This window comes from Rousettus aegyptiacus, unplaced genomic scaffold, assembly GCF_014176215.1.
Source record: "Rousettus aegyptiacus isolate mRouAeg1 unplaced genomic scaffold, mRouAeg1.p scaffold_m13_p_1, whole genome shotgun sequence".
Taxonomy (NCBI): Eukaryota; Metazoa; Chordata; class Mammalia; order Chiroptera; family Pteropodidae; genus Rousettus; species Rousettus aegyptiacus.
The window spans coordinates 102,561,682-102,582,804 of NW_023416284.1; the positions used below are offsets into that span (position 1 = coordinate 102,561,682).

At 37.9% G+C, this 21,123-nt stretch overlaps 1 protein-coding gene across 5 annotated transcripts in view; it reads right to left on the minus strand.

The window, feature by feature from the left end:
• The window catches only part of PLA2G7 (phospholipase A2 group VII), a 35,830-nt gene extending 22,950 nt beyond the window's left edge, over positions 1-12,880 (minus strand). The window contains exons 1-2 of one of the 5 annotated variants that reach the window (XM_016158946.2): positions 12,704-12,880; positions 866-1,005 (exon numbers count right to left, since the gene is read on the minus strand). In XM_016158946.2, coding sequence (XP_016014432.2) covers positions 866-974 — 109 coding nt within the window. In that variant the 5' untranslated portion in view covers positions 975-1,005; positions 12,704-12,880. Of the gene's footprint in view, positions 1-865; positions 1,009-12,253; positions 12,553-12,586 lie in introns of those variants that run through there. The other 4 variants (XM_016158944.2, XM_016158943.2, XM_016158945.2 and 1 more) reach the window with 4 other exon arrangements.
• Positions 12,881-21,123: the final 8,243 nt, after the last annotated feature.

A 21,123-nucleotide genomic window follows, 5' to 3' on the forward strand; every position in this document is an offset into this window, starting at 1 on the left:
TGCCAGGCCAATGACAGCTTTCCAGTAATTTTCAAACATCAGGGAAAATAAGAGATGAAATTCCCACCCTGTACCAATAAAAAGTGTGTGATGTTAATGTTTCCTCGTTGATAATTTGTTCATTGTGTAAAATATTACTTGTTTTCAATCCATGCAAAAGATAAGAACAATTAATTTAATTAGGCTGCAAGCCTTGAACCTGATTGTGAATCCTTTGGCTTGGTAACCAGTGTATCACTGATGACTCAGTTCCTGGTTAAGTGTTGTTGAATTAATGGACGTGTGAGATATTTTGTCATTTTCTTATGCAAACATAGATTAGATATAAGATAGAATCCCTCTCCTACTGATGAAGTAGTATAACAATTATAAGGGTTATGAAAGGTCTTTTGTAAATGTTACAGTAATAAGTTACCTATCAAGACTGAATAACTAGATCCAGAGGGACCATATTTATCCAGGTGCACAGGTCTGTGTGGATAGACAGTATGACACCATTCTGAAGTCACCTACACTACTCACCTGAGGAGAGTGGATAGAAAAGTTCATAAATCACAACCCTCTGGGATTAGGAGGAGTTCACAAAGCTCCAAAAGCAATCTCTTTGCAATAAACATCTACCTTCTTAGTGATGGTAGATGTATCTGACTATAGATGGCTGTTCCACTCTGGCCACCACTTCCGGGCTTGTCTAGGCCTTCCTCTCCTCTCCTTCCCTCCCACCACAGGGTAAGAAAGAGCAAGCGATACAGTTTATTCTCATCTGGAGTTCTTTAATGCCTACTTCTCCCTGTCAATAGATAGAAAAGGTTCTTTCCCTCTGGATCCTAAGCCCCTAAATTGCTTGAACAAATATATCTCTTACCTGATGATTTAATATGTGTAACAGGATTTAGGTCTTGCCAGTCAAAAGTATGAACCAGTGCGAAGCAGCTGCAGAGGCAGAAAAATGCATGCAGTTTGGGAGGCAACATCTTGGGAGCTGAGCAGTGGTTTCAGATTAATCTTCTTCAAGAAGATTATTAAAATAAAAAAAAAACATGGATAAAGAGGACTTAAATAGTCAGACAAATCAATGATATTAGGTACTAGTAACATGATTTTACATGTTATAAGAAAGAAGACATTTGACAAAAATGGAACATGCATTTTCTGAAAGGCGTGAAGGTGGCAAAATCCTTGGAAATCTGGTCTGTAGGGCATAGAAATAACACTTTTAGTCTGTTTTATTGGGCTCTTGGTAACTAGTTCTCTAATTCTGTAGCAGTGTAGTTTGGTCATAAAGAATAGCATCAAAATATAATAATTATAACAATTATATATCATAATCATAATAATATCCATAGGTATATCTAGCACACAGTAAACACTGAATAAGTTTTGACTAATATTTCCATCATAATTATAAAATGATCATTTTGCTACAACTGCGGTTATATTTTTGGTTATCCTATAATTCCACTACACCGAGAGCTTCCCAAAGGCAGAGGTCAGGTCTTTATTGTCCCCCGTGCCTAACAGAGGGCCTGGCATGCTGTTGGTGTTGAATAAATATTTGTAGAATTCATGAAAGAATGTTTGTAGTCCAAGAAATATAACGTAGAACTCATGATAATAATACATGATATTACATCTGGGCTCACCCTATATCTTAATGGCAAAAAACTATCTCGTATTTGTGCATCACCTTTCCCCTTTAAAATTTCCTTGCCTTGACTTTTTGGGTGATGGAAATGGACCAAGCCATCATTATCTTTCACTTGAACTTTGGCAATAACCTCGAACTGGTCTCCCTGCTTTTAGCCTTATCCCTATAGTCTATTCCCAATAGTAATGAGGCTAACCATGTCACTCCTCTGCCCCAAATCTCCAACTGTCTTTATATGACACAGACCAGAAGTCACAGACCATAACGTCACCTACAAGGCTCTACATAGTCTGTATTCAACAGATTCCCAATCCTACCCCCAGCCGCTCTCACGTACTCATAGCAACCACACTTGCTTCCTTTCCGTTCACCAAATATATTAGGTACTCCCCGCCCTTCTTTGGAATCGTTAGAAGTGTCTCCTCTTCCAGGAAGATTCTTTGCCCTGATACCCAAGTGACTGGCTCCCTCACTCCTAGGTTTTTGCTTCCTTGTAACCTTCTCAGTAAGGGCTTTCCTATTCAATTTAAAATTACAATCCTTCTCTACACTTATCTATGTCCTACCTCCCCACCCCCAACACACTTCATTTTTCTCTGTAATATTTATCACCAATTAATTGTCTCTAAGCATTATTTGTTAATTGTTCATCTTCCTCTACTAAAAAGTCAATGCTGTGAGTATAGGGCATTTTGACTATTTTTTCCCCCTACTGTATTCCCATGACCTAGAATAGTACCATCACACAGGAAGCACCAATCAATGCCTGTTCAGTGAATGAATTCCAAATCCTAAGCGTTTCCAATGCAAAAGCTTACTAACATAGACTGAGCCAAGTTTAATAATCCATGTGAGTATTGGGCTCACTGATACCCGTGGGGTACTAACTAGTTGGTATAGTTATTCTGCAAGGAGATGTAAACATATGGCGCAGATAACTAGTGCTCCTGAGTATGTATGTGCTCCCCTACTTTTCTTGTCCTTCTTTGTGGCTGGACAGGGTCATGGGGCTGATTTCTGATAAATGGGAATTAGAAGGGAAGTGGTTGGTCTAGGGCACTTAAGAGTCAGTATTATCTTCTCCATCCTTTCCTTTCCCTGATGTAGCAAATTTAGAAGCCACATGTGGTCTTGAGATGAAGGAAGTCCGTCACTAAACAGAGACGAGCCCCTGCTAATTCATATGGCCTTTCATGAGAAAGTCCATATATTGTGTGAAGCCATAAAATCTCCAGGTTAAGCCCTTATTGCATTATTGCAGCACAGCAAGGCTTAATCTGACTAATATCACATCTGCAGCCATTCATTCTATGGGTATTTATTAAGCAAATACTACATTACCCTCTGCTATGTCAACTGTTTTGGAAATACTGGAGGATTTGACACATCTTTACTCTAAAAGAGCTTATAATGGGGTTTCTGAGATAAGACTAGCACATGTAATACAAGTAGATAGCAAATTGCAAAGACATTAACAAATTCTTAAATTATATGGTACAAATCCTCAGGGAAATGGGAATTCAAAAAGAAAGTTTTCAGAAGAGACAGAGATGTAATAAGGTCAGCTCTTATCACATAGGTTGTAAAAATCCAGATAAGTTGCTAGGAAAATTGTCACGAGCACTAAGCTTCTTGGGCTACTTATAGAATGACTGTATTCTCTTATTCTATATATGTCTTCATCAGAAAAAGATATGTATAGTTTAACTCCTTAGATTATTTAAAATTTTAGTTGATTATATTTTATTTTACTTCACTACTACTTTTATTTTTATTATAAAGTCAATATATGATTTCAAAAATTTAAACATGATAGTAAGAAAATAAAAATTGAGTTGTCTCTTCACTGATAATCTCTTGCTAACAATTTTTTTCCACATGTATTTCTATGCTTGAATACAACAGACACACACAAACACACTCAGATATGTAAATATACATATACATGTATAAATATATAGTTTTAAATTTTTTATTTATAAAACTTCATACTCTAATTCCATTTACATTTTTAATATTATAATGTTTTAGATATCTTTTCATATGAGTACATGGTAACATAATATGTCTTTTTATTTTAAAATGGCACTTATGAGTTACTCGAAAGAGTTTGTTCACTAAATGAATACTGCTGACACTTGAAGGCTTCTTATGTGTCAAGCATTTTACACAATTCCTGGCACATGTTATCTTTATTCAATCGTGACCAAAACAATATGTGAGGGAGGTTTAATTATTCCCATTCCACTGATGAGGAAATTGAAGCAAGGAGAGTTTAATCGACTTGTCCTAATTATACAGCTACACTTACTGGAGGCAAGGCTTAAAACTAGAATGTCTGAGTCCCTACTTTTAACCACAACATACCAACATTGTGCAGCAATTCCTGAGCAGTCTAAAACTATAATCTTCTAAATTTAAAAGAAGAAGGAGGAGGAGGAGGAGGGAGAGGAGGAGAGTAGGAGAGGAGGAGGAGGGGGGGGTGGAGGAGGATCTCTGCTGCCTACTCCTCCTCCAAGCCTCAGAACTCCCCATAAGCCTCATCCGCCTCCCCGCCTCAAATCCGCCCCTCCTCCGAAGAAGAAGAAGAATTATTATTTTAGTGATGCTAAAGTGTTTGGGAACTCCCTGGATTGAGAAGATGACATAACAAAGAATTATTCATGGTGGCCAGGACATGGGACAACCAAAGAATCCGAGAGATAATTGGATATAGAATATGTGATATATATATAGACAATAAAATATTACTCAACCATAAGAAGAGATAAAATACTGCCATTTGTGGCAACATGGATAGATCTAGAGATTATCATGCTAAGCGAAATAAGTCAGAAAAATTGAGAACCATATGATTTCACACATATGTGGCATATAAAACTGAAAACAACAAACAAATAAGACAAACAAACAGAGACTCATAGACACAGACAATAATTTAGTGGTTACCAGAGGGAAAGGGGAGTTGGAGATAGACAAATAAGGGTGAAAGAGGCGAAATATACAGTGACAGAAGGAAATTTAACATTGGGTGGTGAACACACAATGCACTATACATATGACGTATTATTGAATTGTACACTTGAAATTTGTATAATTTTATTAACCAATGTCACCCCAATAAATTTAATTTAAAAATTACATAGAAACAACAACAACAACAACAACAACAACAACAACAACAACAAGAGTTAGAAATTGTTCTCCAAAGAGAAGAGACAGTCTCATTGTTTTTCGTTCTAATATAAATGTGGAGCAGCATGCTAAAATGGTTGGAAACTGCAGAGTACTGTATATGAATCCAGGGAAATAGCTACTGAATTGCAATAGAAGATGTTGAACTAAAGTCAGGCTACCTGCTTGCCAGCTTCCACCACTACTCCTCTGTTATACTGTCATAACTAGGTTTTCATCAAATAACATCATCCACAGAAAGTGTTTACAGGGTCATGACACAGGCCTTTAGAAAATTCCACCCCTGATATATACAGCTTATGACTGGAAAATCACTCATGATGAAGATGAGAAAAAATGGAAGACAAAGTGAAATACATAAAGAGATCAACAGCAATTTTTAGGAACACTGACCCAAAGAAGTTCAGCTTGCCCACAGCACCTTGGTATTCATCACACATTCCCTATCAATAACCTCAGGAAGAATGAGAGACAGCCAGTTTCTGGCAGGGCTTCTCCAAGTCCTCCAAGAAGGACTAGGGTGCTTTCCTTCTCCATGATGCCTACCAAACCAGTGCCAAGGCCATCACCTTTGATCATCAGAGTGGAATTAAGGCCAGGTGAAAAGGTACACTCAGGTTTCCAATCTGATCTCATGTAAGTGACCAAAGCTCTTGAGGGAACTTTGGATACATTGATTCTTGAGCCCCAGGACTTAATGGCTCAGAATCTTCATAAAGCAGTTCCTGGCATCTGCATCTTAGCTCTCTAGGGATTCTGACACTGCCAACCCCCAATTTAGTATTTGGAAATTACTGTGATTAAATAATAGGGTACTGTTTGTGAAGAGTTTTTTCACCACCTTACCATATGTGCTATCTGATCTCATCCTCAAAGTAATAATCCTCTAAATTATTTAATGATTGGCTGATCCATTCATTTATTTATTCATGTTTTCATTTATTCAATCTTAAGAGTGCCTATGCATCAGTCACTATATTTGGGATAATATTTGGATTTTTAAAATAGGTGTGATTTTTATCTTCAAAATTCCCAGCAGAGAAAGAGACTTTCAAATAATCATAGTGAATGCTATAACAGATTATTTACAAAATTTAATAGAAATAAAGGTCTAGTGAACATTTAAAAAGCTGCAAATTTTAGCACCTCCATTTATCAGTTTGAGGGATGAAGATCAATGAAACAGGAAGGCTATACAACCTGCCTGAGATCATACAGTGAGCCTTTGTCATGGGCAGGACTAGATGGCAAATCGTTCTCCTTTTGCCCTGGTGTACTGAGTGATAAAAGGACCAAAATGGGATCTCTCTCCTCTCTCCATCCTTCCCAGCACCACAAAATGCATTGCCTTTCTCTCTGTCTCTGGTGTGATTTGCGAGATGAAAAGATATGCCAGGACTGTCAACAGCTGATGGCACGAAACAGCTGTGTTCAAAGCAGTGGACCATCATCACCAAAGTTTCTCTGCAGCCAGGAAAAGAAGTCTTCTCTGGGCCTGGCTCCTCAAGAACACCAAAGGAGAAAGCACGTCCCGTCTCAGTGAGCAGAGGCTCACCTGTCTGGGTACAGTCAGGACATGGGCCACTAGTAGCACAGAAGGTTGCCACCTCTTTGCTCTGGCAGCATCCTGCACATAGCCCCATTCCATTCAGGCGCTTTTCCGCCTCTACCGCAATTGTCTGTTCACAGAATTGCTTTGCTCAATAGCCCATGAGCTCCTTCAGGGAAAGCAATGATCTTGTTTGTCTTTTTATTATTATCACTTAACAAAGGGCTTAGAATATAATAAGAATTAGGAAATGCTTTTTCTCAACCTTGAAATACGAGTTAGCTAGAAATGTATTTATATTTGAAAACTAAGTCCCTGAAAAGTCTCATCTTTACTTTGAACATTTAGCACTGGAGAATCAAAGGTGACAACAATAAAACCCTTGACACAGCAGTCTTTATTATCATAATGTAGGAAAACCCATTACCACCATCACCAGTCAATACAACATTTTTTAACTGGTCAGACAGAGCAATAACTGGTAATCCAAACTCTAGGAACATAGGACTTACCTATTCTTTAACTGTGCAAAATTTACTAAAGCAAAGTCAGTAATTCTAGTGGAGTATGAATAGGCACGCTAATTTTTTGGAAGGCAATCTGGCAAGACTTTAATTGATCATATCCTTTGACCTTTACATGTTTCTGAGATCAGCACACAAAAACATCTTCTACACAAGGAGATAAAACTCTAAAACTATAATGCATTACAGTGTTTATTTCTACTGTTTTTATAAAAGCCAACACACACAACATACACACACATGCATGGAAACCTTATAGATGTTGAACAATAAGAGAATATCACCAGTGGGATTTTAATCAGTTATTAACATGATTTTTACAAAATAATTTTTGATAACTTAGAAAACCGTTTACGATGTAATTCTAATTGTAAAATGAATATAAGATTGCCATATAAAAATTCATACAAAGAAGATATGTTTTGCATATCTTCCAATAAAATGTATCGCTTTACTAACAAGAAATAATTTTTAAATGATATTTAAAAGTATGTTTAGGAAGAGTTTGTATGACAATGAAAAATGTTTATGTTTAATATTAAGTAAAATGTTGTATAGAGCTTTATAAGAATTACCTGTGATCCCAGATAAATAAAAAAAGAGAGAAAGGAGGAAGAGAAGGAGAAAGAGGAACAAAAACAAGAAGAAACAAAATAAATATAAAGGAATAACAAATATTTACAAAGTTTATCTTCTTTGGAGAGTTTTGTATAGTTAGAAACTAATTTTTTATCCTATTTTTCTCTTTTTGAAAAATTTAAATTTATGAGAATATTTACATTAAAAAATCAATAATGTTTTAAATAGTAAATCCTGAAAATCATTTTCTTAAATTTTGGCTCCTTGTCCACTAAGTAAAATATCATCTTGGCAGATAAAGACCTTTAAATGAGAGCTTAAAGAACGCATCCTATTTAAATACATTTAAAAGCTGATATCATCTTTTTGCCTTTCTTCTGTGAACTTTCTATCTACCACTGAAACCACAGTTCTCTACTTGTTCTTCGAATCTCAGCTGAGATCTCCATATATACTACCATGACCTCTGCTATTCCTATTTTCCCCTATTTGTCCGTCACTATTAAATTCTCACCAGGCATCATATCCCTTTTGAAATAAAAGATAGACCAAAACGATAAGTAAAATGTCCATTCTCAAGTTGAGAATTTGAATCAAGAGTTAATGAATAAATGATAGTAAAACCCAGTCTTGGCAACAGATTAGGGCAAGTTCCTTAACTCTTCTGTTATTGTTAAAGAGAAAGAAAATGTTCTTTCATAAGTATCAGTGCTCTATCTTTGTCAATTTTTTTCTGTTTAATAAGGAAGAAATATTTTTTTTCGGGTATATGGCAAGCAGAATAATGTTACTACCCCGCCTCCCAAATGTCCATACCCTAATCCCCAGTACCTGTGAATGGCAAAGGGGAATTATGGTTGATAATTAGTTGACTTTAAAATAGGGAGATTATTTGGGAATACCCGGGCAGGCCCAACAGTAATCACAAAGGTCCTTAAAAGTGGAAGAGAGAGGCAGAAGAGGAAGTCAGAGTGATTAGATGTGAGAAGAACTCAATCCACCATGGCAGATTTTGAAGTGGAGGAAGGCGGCCATAAGCCAAAGAATGTGGGTGGCCTCTAGAATCTGGAAAAAGCAAAGAGACGGATTCTCCCCTAGAGCACCCAGGAAAAAATGCAGCCCTAAAAAGCCTGATTTTAGCCCAGTGAGACTTCTCTGTTAGACCTCTGACCTACAGAACTGTAAGATAATAAGTTTGTGTTTTCTTAAGCCAATACATCTGTGATAAATTGTTACAGCAGCAATAGAAAACTAATACAGAGCATCTAAAGTTATAGAACGAAACCAGAGAGCAAATAACAGACCAATTTACTTTCAACTGAAGTCAAGGAAAGTGATTTTAAAAATCTCAAAATTGACCAAATACCAAACTGAATGATTAAGAAGATAAAATCTGCTTTGGATATTTTACAATAGGATGAAAGTAGGACATTGTCAATCTTCCAGCCCTGATTTCTAAGCAGTTTATTATTACTTTTTTATTGTAGTATCTTTTGTTGTTATTTTATGTAAGTGTTACATAGTCATTGTTTAAAAATCTGAAAATTACAGAAAAGTATAACTCTGAAAGCTCAGATCTCTATAATTTTATACCCATTTCCTTCCCTGCTCAGGAACTAGTGGAAACCTCTACTCATAATTAAATGAAGGTGACCTCATATAGTTTTCCATAAACAATATTTTTAAAGCAACTATACCCTTGCTTGATAAGGAGACAATATTTACTTCATTCTGAAACAGGCTAAAGGCAGCTAGAACATCATCCTGTAGTATTAATTCTTAACCACAAGAGATCTGGCAATGTCTGGAGACATTTTTTGGTTGTCACAACTGGGAGTGGAATGTTACTGGTATCTGGTGCTAAATATCCTACAACGCACAGGACAGTCACCATGACATAGAACTATCCAGCCCCAAATGTCAATAACACTGAGATTGAGAAACCCTGGTCTAAGGGATGCAGGTGAAATCATACCCTTGTTTAATAAGGAAGAAATATTATTTCATTCTGAAACAGGCTATAGGGAGGCAGATGCTTGTTCAACATAAGGAAGAACTGTTTAATAATTAGGCAACTTGTGATGTACAGGTCACAATGTAGAGTGTGTTCTTTGTCATGAAGAGGATTCAAACAATGCTAAGTGGTCTCCTGCCAGGGGCGCTGAAAAAGGGATGGGTTCATGGGTATAGTTGGACTCTGAGATTCCATCTCTATCTAAGAAATGTGATTCCTTTTAAAAGCATCAGCAAAATTTTCCTATTTCATGCATGTTAATATTGAAACTAGGAAAGAGAAAAAGAATACTTAATAGATATTATGTTCTGTCTACCGTATGAGAAATTTAGTCTGGACATTATCTCAAATGTGTAACCTTTAAGTGCTTCTGTAAAAATGTCAAATGCTTCTTTTCTTGGGCACAGTAGATACAACTCTTGTGTAACCATTTCACAACAATCTAAGAAAGGAGATAAAGATCAAGAAAGCAAAATAAGAAGCAGTTTCCTATTGTAGGAACAATTTAACAAAATGGCCATTTATAAGTACGAGTTCTTACCAGATGCAAGGAAAATAAAATTAATTGACCCTACCTAGATTTTGAAAATCGGAACTTATCTGCATCCAGTTGAAAAATGTCTGGATATTTGGTTCCCTATAAAGCTTTGACAGCATAAATATTAAAAGTTATCTAAGATCACTGGGCCGTTTGATACTATACTTGAAACATGCTGGGATATTCCACACCAGTTAAACCACATTTCAGAGAACTAGTAGGACTTTAGGGATTTTAATACATGAAAGTTTAATCAAATGAACAGAAAGCCAACAACACCAGACTAGTGAGGGAATAAGGCAGCAAGTCACATGAGGAGCTGTTGAAGAAACCAGAGATGTTTACTTGGGGAAAACCCATGACAGCTATGCTAGTTTTATGGGAAAGGGACTAGTTCCATTTGCACCCAGACTATAGAACTTGGTTTTCAGAAGCTTTACAACAATTACCATATTCTCCATATAGAGGAGAAGTTTAAGTGCAGGCCTTGGGCTACCAGTGAGAATTCTGAAAAAGGGATTCCTGCAAGAATGAGGGTGAAAGTGGAATGGACAGGCTAGATAAGCCCAAACCTGAGGTTTAATTAATATCAGAGGTCTATAAGGTCCAGTTAGGCAACTTATATGAGTTAAACAGGACCTATATAATACAAAAAACAGTGGTGGGGACTTGGCAAACCGGACCATCTGAAAAAGAGTCACATCACTCTATTCCAGCGGATTGTTGTCATGTAAGAATGAGAGCTCCATGTTACTAAGTCTTCTGCTTTATTTTTCAAGAAAAGCTGAAAAACCATTTTTGTATGTAAAATCTACTGATTAACAAAAGAAAGCAGCTATTCAACATTGCAAAACATGTAATTCGAACAGAATAGATTAGTGGCTTCCAGGAGGAAATGTAATCTCTCCCTTAAAGATGCCCCAACCACCTTCAACCCTACGGGACAATGATGGTAAATACGGTAGAAAAGACCGTACAGATCTCAGAATGAGTCACATTTTGTCTGCAATTTGGATCACCCGACTGGCCACTTCAAGCTGAAATTCAGACACATCGACCAACAAATAATTAATGGGGTCTGGCAAGTGAAGGTAATCGAGAGACTGTTAAGTCACTAAGAATTCAATCTTCCAGTTCACACCATGTAAATGAGAAAGGGCTTCCATTTGCTTCTAAACAGAGACATCTCCTTATCGTGAGTTGTGGATCAAAATGACACAGGAAAGAGAAATAGGGTTGCCTCATTGTGGCAGTCAGTTGCCCTGTTGCTGAGGTCATCCCTATCCCACTTGGTAAACAATACCAAAACTCTTCCCTGGCCCTCTAAAATTTAGTTAGTGATCAACTAGGGAAGGTTCAAGAGTTTCCTATGAGAGAGATTGCTCCGCTAAGGGAAACAATACTACTATTCAACTCTGGTTCACAGCCCTCTCCAGAAATTCCTCTGCCACATACAGATTTTCAATTATTGACGGATCTTTCCCCTCACAAATATAAGTGCACAATCGTATCCAGGACAGAGGCAAAGGTGCTAAGTCTTTTTTTTTTTTTTGTATTTTTTTCCAATTCCAAGCTTCATATATTCTAGTTTGAGTTTTACCTGATCACATTCAACTTTTAAAAGTAAGCTGGCTATCAGTTTAGCATTAATTTTATTGCACTCTATGATGGTGTGTTCTATTGGTAACTCCAAGTTAAGATTTGCCAATGCTTTCAACAGGGAAAAACATTTTTTATGTATAATAAATTATATTAATTAAAAATAATAAGCTAAAAAGACACTGAAATTTATTATAAACATTTCAAAAATGATGTACAGGGAATTCAAAGTAACACAATATTACAAATAATGATAGTAGTAAAATCTTTCATTACCCTTAAAAGCATATTCACTGGCTTATTTATTTTTACAAGATAAGTGGGCCAGATGTAGCAATGTCATCTCCATTAAATAGATGGGAAATTTGAGAAACATTAACTTTTCACTCAATCCCCCAAAACAGCTCTGCCCACCTACTGCTACCACCATCCATTAGATCATCAGCAATAAACCTGGAGATGATCTCCTTACTTGTCTCCCCTGCCACCATAATCTATTCTTTACATAGCACCCAGAGTTATCTGTGGGGAAAAATAAATAAATAAAGCTATCACATCACGCCTCTGTTTTTGGCTTTTCAATGCAGGTAAAGCCCCAACTGCTTACCTCAGCCTATGAGGCCGTTTAAGCTGGCTCCTACCCCTCAACCTCACTTCTTGGTTCCTCTCCTCTCACACCATACTCCAGCCACACTTTCTTCCAACCAAGCCCAGAGCACAGCGAGCTCGTTCCCAGTTTGCCTATGGCTCTCTCCGCCGAAACTGTGTGCCCATCTCATGGGGAGTCATCTCAAGGCCATCTCTCAGAAAAGTATCTCCTCAAAATTCATTCCAAGAAAATGGGTTCCTCCCACCTGTTCAACACACACACACACACGCACACGCACACGCACACGCACACGCACACGCACACGCACACACACACCCCACAATATTATACCACAGCTCGTCGCCGCTCCGGGTCTCCCCCCTCCAGCGCGGCGCCAGACCAGCCTGGGTCGGGCTAGCTCCGCACCTCTCCCCCGGCTCCCGCCTCTCCCTCGCGATCCCTCCTCACCGCCGCGCTTCGGTGAGCTGCTCTCAAGAACCGGAGACCCTGAGCGAGTTCCGCTGCGCACTGACGCGACCCGCGCGGAACCCGACTGCCACTCGCTGCCAACACGTTGCGGCCTCTGTCAGCTGCCGTCACTTTGGCAGCTGGGCGGCAGGACAGCCCGGGTGTGCGGCGGGCAAATGGGCTGCAGCAGGCTTTGCCCTGGGTCCGCCCCGCGCGGTCTTGTCGCCCTACCCTCGCCATCCCCCGCGCTGCAGGAAGAGGGGCCGGGGTGGAGCGTGTGGCCGGCCAGCAGCCTCGCACAAACAGGGGCAGCTTGGGACGCCAACACTCTCCCGAGGAGATGCCCGGGGTCCCGCATCCCGGACCTGCGGTTAACTTATTCCGCCGTGGGAATGGATCTAGACAGCGCCTACGGAGCGTGCTGTGCCTCGATTCTTACCCTGATCAGACCTGTTGCCTATTTAATTTGTCCACACCAAACCAACCTTGCTTGTTTCACTAGATTCCCTCTGCTCGAATCTGTAATTCGATAAGCCCTCTGCATTTCGCATTTCTGTGCAAAGATTATAGATAGATTGGACACCAATTCAAAACAATTATGTGGCATGTGCTCTGGATTGAAAGGCCGGCCACTGCGTTAGTTTCATTTCTCCGTGGAGGTGCACTGCCAGGCAATCTGGAAGAGAGGTTATGACTGCGGAGTGGTGGTGATGTAAGAGGGGCCAGCCACAGCTCAGTTTATTGATCTCAGATATTTGGGTTTAACTGAAATCCCTTCCTAAATTTTGCAATGCTTCCTCCTCAATCTACTTTCTAATGAAAACATAGTCATTAAAAGTTTCCGTTAGAGACTAGGGAAAGATTTTTTGAAATGTATGTCCGGTGTTATTAAAGTTTATATATTTTTTAAATAGTGACTTTTGGTTTTGGGCAGGTGACAGAAACGTAGATAAAATTTATTTTATTTTTATTCTGAGGACTGCAGTAAGAAGGCATGGGCTACAGCTAGTTTCTCCGCCACATGTTAGTGGTTCTCAGTTTCCTCATCGTTAACATAGAGATGATCAAAGTACATTAGTTAGAGGCACTTTGTGAGAATGAAATGTAAATGCATGTGAAATGGTTAGGATGAGCCCCACATGATAGATAATATTAATATCTAATATTAATATCTTTTAAGACAGTGACTTATTTAAACCTAACAAGATGAAAATTTATATTAAACAGTATCAGCCTAATGACATTTCCCTGTACTATCTGAGATAACCTGCTATAAAACAAATTGCCCCAGAATATTACTTTAAAAGGGTACTTATGCTCTACCCAAGAGATTTCTAGGCCTTCTTCCCTTTGACCTTAAGACCAGATTAAGAAGCAGAAGACTACATCACACCCAAAAAGATGGTGGGCTTTGAAAGTAGATCTTGAAGGCAAATATGAGATATTTTATTTATTTCTCTCAAAACCAGCTCTAAACTTTCTCCCATCATTATCAGATCATATTCTCTGAGGCAGTCATGGTGGTTGTCATTTAGTATATTAGTGCCTTGAAAAGATACTCAGTGTAGAGTAGCTGGGTTTAGCAAACAAAACTACAGGACACCCAGTTAAATTTGAATTTCAGATAGACAAGGAAAAAATTTTGGTGTAAGTATGTTCTTTGCAATATTTGGAATATACTTGTACTAAAAATTATTTTTGTTTCTCTGAAATTCAAATTTAACTGAGCGTACTGTATTTTATCTGGCAATTCTAGTCCAGTGAAATTAATAAAAAATTAATTTAAAAATTCCAAAAGGATGAGAAGACAGCAAACCATATAGATTATAAGGTGACTCTGATATGGGCTTTGTTTTAATGTCATGTAGTGAGGAAAAGAAATAATGTTCTGGTGTTTATAAGCCAATTCTTCATTGAGCTATTTTATTTTTTAATTCTCACTCCCATTTCCCATCAACACAGCAGTGCTTATTTACTCTTTAATGTGCACAAAAATGATGACTCTCCCTTTCAATGAAGAGATTAGTTTAAGTAATAATAATGTACTCAATAGTGTTTTCAATAGTATTCATTAAGGGCCAGATGTATGCCGGGTACTATTTCAAAGATGAATAAGACACAATATGTACCCTGAAGACTAAGAAAATAACAACATGGAGTGCTACCCCAAGTAGGTAAATGCAGAGGACTGTAGGAGTTCAGAAAGAGAGTTGTCCTTCAAAGGGACAAGAGTCAAAGCTGCTCTTGATGCACAAGATTGAAAGAAAAGTGGCTCCAATCCAAATGAGCAGAGGAGGGAAGTTCCAGGATCACAGCTGTACTGAGGGCTGGAAACTAACACATCGTAACTGGAGCAAACTGAAAGAAAAAATGGAATTCGATAAAACAGAAAGAATGGTTGGAACTTAGAAACCCTTGAGCCTGTTAGAAGGTGACAGAATGAAAGGAAAAAGATTAAATTACTTAAATTTAAAATAAAAAATTTAAGTTAAAACTAGGAACTTCCAGGTGGAAGACATACCAGGAAAAGCATGATACGAGTGTGTTAAAACCTAAAATGGATTGATTTTGAGTTATTTAGTGGGTGGTACCTAAAAAGAAGACTATATTTAAACCTGAAATTTAAGAATACACTTCTCAAAATAGCCCAGAGAAGAAAGTATGATCAAACACTCCACTTGACTGTGGAGAACAAGATTCATGTAGTTTAATAATTGAAACATTGCTTATTGGTTTTCAAATTTTAGAATACCTCATAAACAAGCCAAAGAATAATTGATTATGATCATACACCAGAATGTAAATGTGATTAACTTTTTTTTTTTTTAATGTAAAAGTAAAGGTAGGAAGGTAGGTAGGCAGAAGGAGGTAGAAGTAGGGAGCAGGGTGGAGAAAAGATTGGGTTACTTAGGGTCTCATTTCAGTCAGTGGAGAGTCAACACATACTGTCTGTAGTTGGTAAAACAGGAAAGGAAGGTCCAGATACGTAGTAGCTTTGCAGAGCAGGGAGCAACAGGAGGGCCTGGGAGGAGAAAAGACCAGTATGTAGGTGAGCTAGGAATGAGATAGTGCCGAAGATGATACACCAAGAAATGATAATATAGTATACCGTTTTGGAAACACAGAGATAACCACCAGTTATCTAAAAACAGAAATCACTTAGAATGATTCTTTTTGGGGAATTATACTGGAATTGGGGTGGGCTGTGTTGGGAGACTCTGTCTTTTTTAGTGCTTTAGTACTATTTAACTATTTGGAGTATGTGCATGATTACGTTGATTAAATATTTAAAACTTCTTAAGAATAAAAATTTGTGAAAAAGAAGGCTTTACCAAGATAGTGCCTTTCAAGGATGAGTAGGAGAGTATCTGGAAGAAAGAGAGGGAGAATATTCTATAGAATGTGAAACTGCATGAGAAAAGGCATGGGGAGCGGGGAAGGTGTTAAAAGTGAACAATATACCTTGGGAATATCGATTCTCCACTGTGGCAAGAGCATCGGGTATATAGATAGGATGGAGCAGAAGATAAGGATGAAAAGATGAGTAGGGTCTTCCATAACAGTCTTATGAGTAATGCAACGGAGTTTTCAGTGTGAGCTTCCTAAAGACAGGAACTTTGCCATTTTTATTAGCCTACATTCAGTAAGGAGCCTAGCACACAGTAGTTGCCCAATAAATGTTTTTTGAATGAATGAAAAATGTCTTGGGGACAATGAGGAATCATCAAAATTTTTAAGCAGAGCAGTCGTACTACTTATTTTTGAAAGAATTTTGTACTGAAAAAAGGTGAATTAAGATTAGAGAAATCAAAAGCAAGAGATGAATTAGGAGTCTATTAGGACAAAGGTGATGGTATAAAACAGAATCGCGACAGTGAGAATTGAGATTGGAAGATCTACTTGAGGAATATTAGCAAGGCGGAAATGGACATGAGGAGTAAACAAACAAACAAAAAAATAGGATGTGTCCAAAATGGCCCTGGGATTTCTAGCGGGGGAAACCAGGTAGATAATGGGCTATTAACTGAGAAAGGAAAACAGGGAAAAAGAACAGGTTGGAGAAGTGAGTTAATACGTGCAATTCTGTGTATATTGAGTTTAAAAGGCCTGAGAATGATATTTTTTTAAATTGTGGGTCTTGAACCTTTAACAATTTATGAAATCTACCTGAGAGTCAAGACTAGTAGTTTTTAACAAAATGGACAGGATAAATTTTAGAGTGTATCGTGTGGTAAACTTAAGTGTTATTTCATAGAAATTTTATTTCTTCATATGTAGGTATGTACATAACTGATCTAAAATATATTTTCTACCACATGTCAAAAAAAAAAAAATGTTTGAGAGACTTTGCCCCTGGATACCAGGTAGAACAAGTGGTGTGTGGAGTCACACTACACCTGCTTGAGAGAGCCACCTGTGCACATTGCTTTCCAACTCTGTATTCAGTGACTTCAAATAGATATCTGGAAATCTGTAGTGGGGTCTTCATGTCACAGAGATCAGCAAATACTAGAAAATTGGCCTTTAACCCTCTATAGTGAGCTAGCACACCTCGGGGGAACCACCTCATGGGTAGTTAGTTATGCATGTCTGAAGCCCAGTATAGACCTGGCAGAAGTTATGTGGAAGTGAAAATGCCCAAAGTATTTCGGCATTAAGAGTTGGCCATTAAGAGTTTTTAGAGAGGGCAGAGGTAGAAGATAGAATTCTAAAGAACATCACATTTGTGGAAGGTAGGAGGAAGAGGAGCCACTGAACAAAATTGTGAAAGGTTGGTCAAAGCGAGAATGGAAAATGGTAGATAGAAACTCTACAGAAGTCCAGATAGAAGAGGAGTTTTAAAAGGTAAATATGATCAACACTGTTGATTGAATAGAATGGATAAAGATGGAAGAAAGAGCTGAGGAATTTAGCAATTAGGAGAGCAACGATAACCCCTGAAACCAATTTTAGTATAATTGAGGGCTAAAGGCAGAGAAGATACAAAGACTCCAAGTGTAGACTACTTTTGAAACATTTTATGAAGATGAAAGGAAAAAGACATGGCTGTAGCATAAGGGAGATAAAGCGCGAGGAAGGTGAATATCTGAGGGATGGGCATGAAATCCACTTGAAGATGTCAAGCCTTTAGAGCCTCATGGTGGCTGGAATTCACTCCATCGTGGAATTAATCTGTTGATGTACTTTCCCCAGTAATGTTTGCTAGTCCAGGAACAAGACCAGAGAGGATGGTTACTTGGGTTTGGAAATGAAGAAAGTAGATTAACCAAAGGCAAAGAAAGTGAGGGAATTGATGGTAATTTGAAAAGAAAGAATTTTTTTTCTAGTTAAGGTATAATACATTTGTATTATTAAAAATCTAAACAAAATGACACAAAATAAATAAAAATACAAAATGGGGCTGTCCCCATAACCCCAATTTCATTAGGTAATTATTTAACAATTTGGTACATATCTTCCAGATACTTCTCCAGATATAAGTGTAGTAATTAAAAGAGCTGAGTCAGATAGACCTGGGTGGGGTTAAGTCAAGTTCTATTTTTGCTAGCTCTAATGCTAGCAAAATTACATAGCATTTAAATCCCTCAGTTTCCTACTTCGTAAGATAGAAATAATAATAGCATCTATATCACAGGGTAGCAGTGAGGATTAAAAGGGATCATGAATGTAAATTGCTTAGAACAATATTTGGTAAGCAGAGTGAGCACTTGAGATGTGTATACACACACACACACCTTGAGATGTATACACACACACACATACACTCACAAATATACACGTATGTGTATATATATACATACACTTATTGGAAAGAGAACTCATATATATGCACACATACATACATACATAATACAAATAACCAGGAAGAACTATAAAATATTGGTGATTCGAGTGTGTTGGATGAACTTACCCTAGGCAGAGTGACAGAAATGGGAAGGTAGAATGTCCTTGTCAGAGAATGGAATTTGAAGCACAAGACGTCAGACAGGTGAAGCACAGCCAGAGGACAATAGCCTCCCAGATTGTCATACCTCCAAGTTTCTAAAGTGGACAGAAGGTAATCATTCCAAAATTTATTATCCAATGCCAGACTTTAGCCTTCATTCCTTTTTGGCAGAGTCTTAATGCCTTTTGTAGACTTGATTCTTAGAGACGGGAATGATGGACATTACAATCGACTTGTTTGTATGCATTCAGTAACTGGGCTCCAAGATCTGGCCTGCAAAACTGGTCTCCAAGATGTTTTTCTTGTTCAAGTCTTTGGTAATACTTCTACTAACATCATCAAGATACAGGAATTTTATCTTGATACAAGACTTGACAGGTTTCTCTCAACAGCACTATGACTCACAGTCACCCACCTCCTTCACCTCCTCCCGGAGTTTTCGATTTTACACACACAATGTCATCAGTTCCCTCCTGCCTGTTCCTACTATTTATTGTCTTGCTAATCAAAGTCCCCCAAAGCTCTACTTTGACAAGTACAAAATATTTCTTTTATTACACAAGTTATACATGCTCATTATAGGAAAAATGCTGTTTAGCTAAGACAAATTCAGTGTATATCATTTTAAACTTTTCTTTACAAAAACAAGTACATGAATAAATACCGAATTTTTGGTCAGTTTTAGAAGATTATAATATTAACATTTTACCAAGCTAATCAATACACAACTGTAGTATCAGTTCAAAAGACTATAAAATATTTTCTCTTACTGGTGGAAATGTGAGTTATTTATTAGAAATTTGGGTGGTTTATAATTTTTAATTTTTAAATAGTACTTCAGTGAACATTTTTGCAGTTAAATATTTATGCATGTTTTAAATTATTTCTTTGTGATAAATCCCTAGAAGTGGGTTTCCTGTCGAAGTATATGCATTTTTATTGCCTTCTAACTCTTTCTCCCTCCTTCAGACTGCCCCTCACCCCAGAATACATTACACCTTCTTGTGGTAAAACTACTTCTCTAAAAATGATGGACTTGTAACCATTTTACTTCCCCTTTCACAAACTGTCAACATTTCTCATTGTACAAAGGGAGAAGTAGAGTCCAGATATCCTGACATGACATTTGTGGCCTTCCAGGAACTGAATTCAACCTCCTTTTCATATAGGTTTCCCACGTTCACCTTACTTTACACTCATCCATTCTGGATTCCACTTTGAGGTATTACTCACTTTGCTGGTAGAATTCCTACTTCATTGGTCCAGATCTCAGTAGGAAGCAAGTGGCATTCTCAATCTGGATTATTTGATGAGCATTTGATTATTTGATGACTGTTTACCAAGGTGAGAGTTGAATTTGGGGAATACCAAAAGGCATAGTACAGGGACTCTGAGCAAACAACAGCAGAGAGCCCTTAACACCCATGGACCTGAAAAAGCAAGAGGAGATAGCAATGACTGGGGCTCCGTGAGAATAATTCTACCTAACAGGAGCTGTGACTTCTGCAGCAAACCCCTGACAATCAGGCAGGAAGCCAACACTAAATATTCCAGCACCATTTTCCTTCCACCTTCCAACCTTGTGCTGGAAATTGGCCAGACCCAGCAAGAAGTCAGAGGGCACTGAAGCTCATGGATATGGTCGCTACAGGTAACCATCCTCTGAATAGTGGAGAGTGGATCTAATGGGACAAATGGAAGATTTCCAGCATGCTTTAAAGATTCTTACATGTTAAGTCTTCAAGCGTTTAGTGCTTCTCTTAGAGCATTTAATATATATGCATTTATTTCTTTTCTTTCTTACCATCTGTCTTTTTCTTTGGACTCTAAGCTCAAAGAAGAGAGAAATGGTGAGTGCCTTACTTTTCACAAGGCCCAGTACAGTATCTTGCAGGTAGAAGGCATTCAATAAATACATGTGGGAAAAGAAGTAGGAGAGAAATAGAGGGAGAAAAAAAAAGGGGGGGTAGAGAGAGAGAGAAGAAAAAGGAGGAAGAGGAAGAGGGGTGGGCAGTGGAGGGCGTGGGGGTGTGGGGGTGTGGGGGAGGAAGAAAGTCTTTTAAACCCACATCATCATAAAGATAAGAAATGCTTAGAGTAAGGGAACAAAAGAGGAGGCAAAGAGAACGCTTCCTCCCTTCTTCTCTCTCTCCCTTCCTCTACTCTGTGCCAGATGCGTTATAAATTATTTCAACTACTAATCTTTCACAGCCCTATCAAAAAGATGTTCAAATTTTATTTAATTGGTAAGAAGAAAAAAAAAAGAGGCTTGGCAATGTTAAGGGCCTTGCCCAAGATCTCACAGCTGGTTCTGAATGTGAGGGGCATACCCTGTCCCCACTGCTCCATGGTAGATACCAAACAACTTACCACCACAGTGTCATGGGGATTGGCAGTCAGTTTTTTCAATTTGCATGTTCTTTGATCAACATGTTATTTGGAAAAAAAGTCTGTTAGGGACCAACTTGAACTA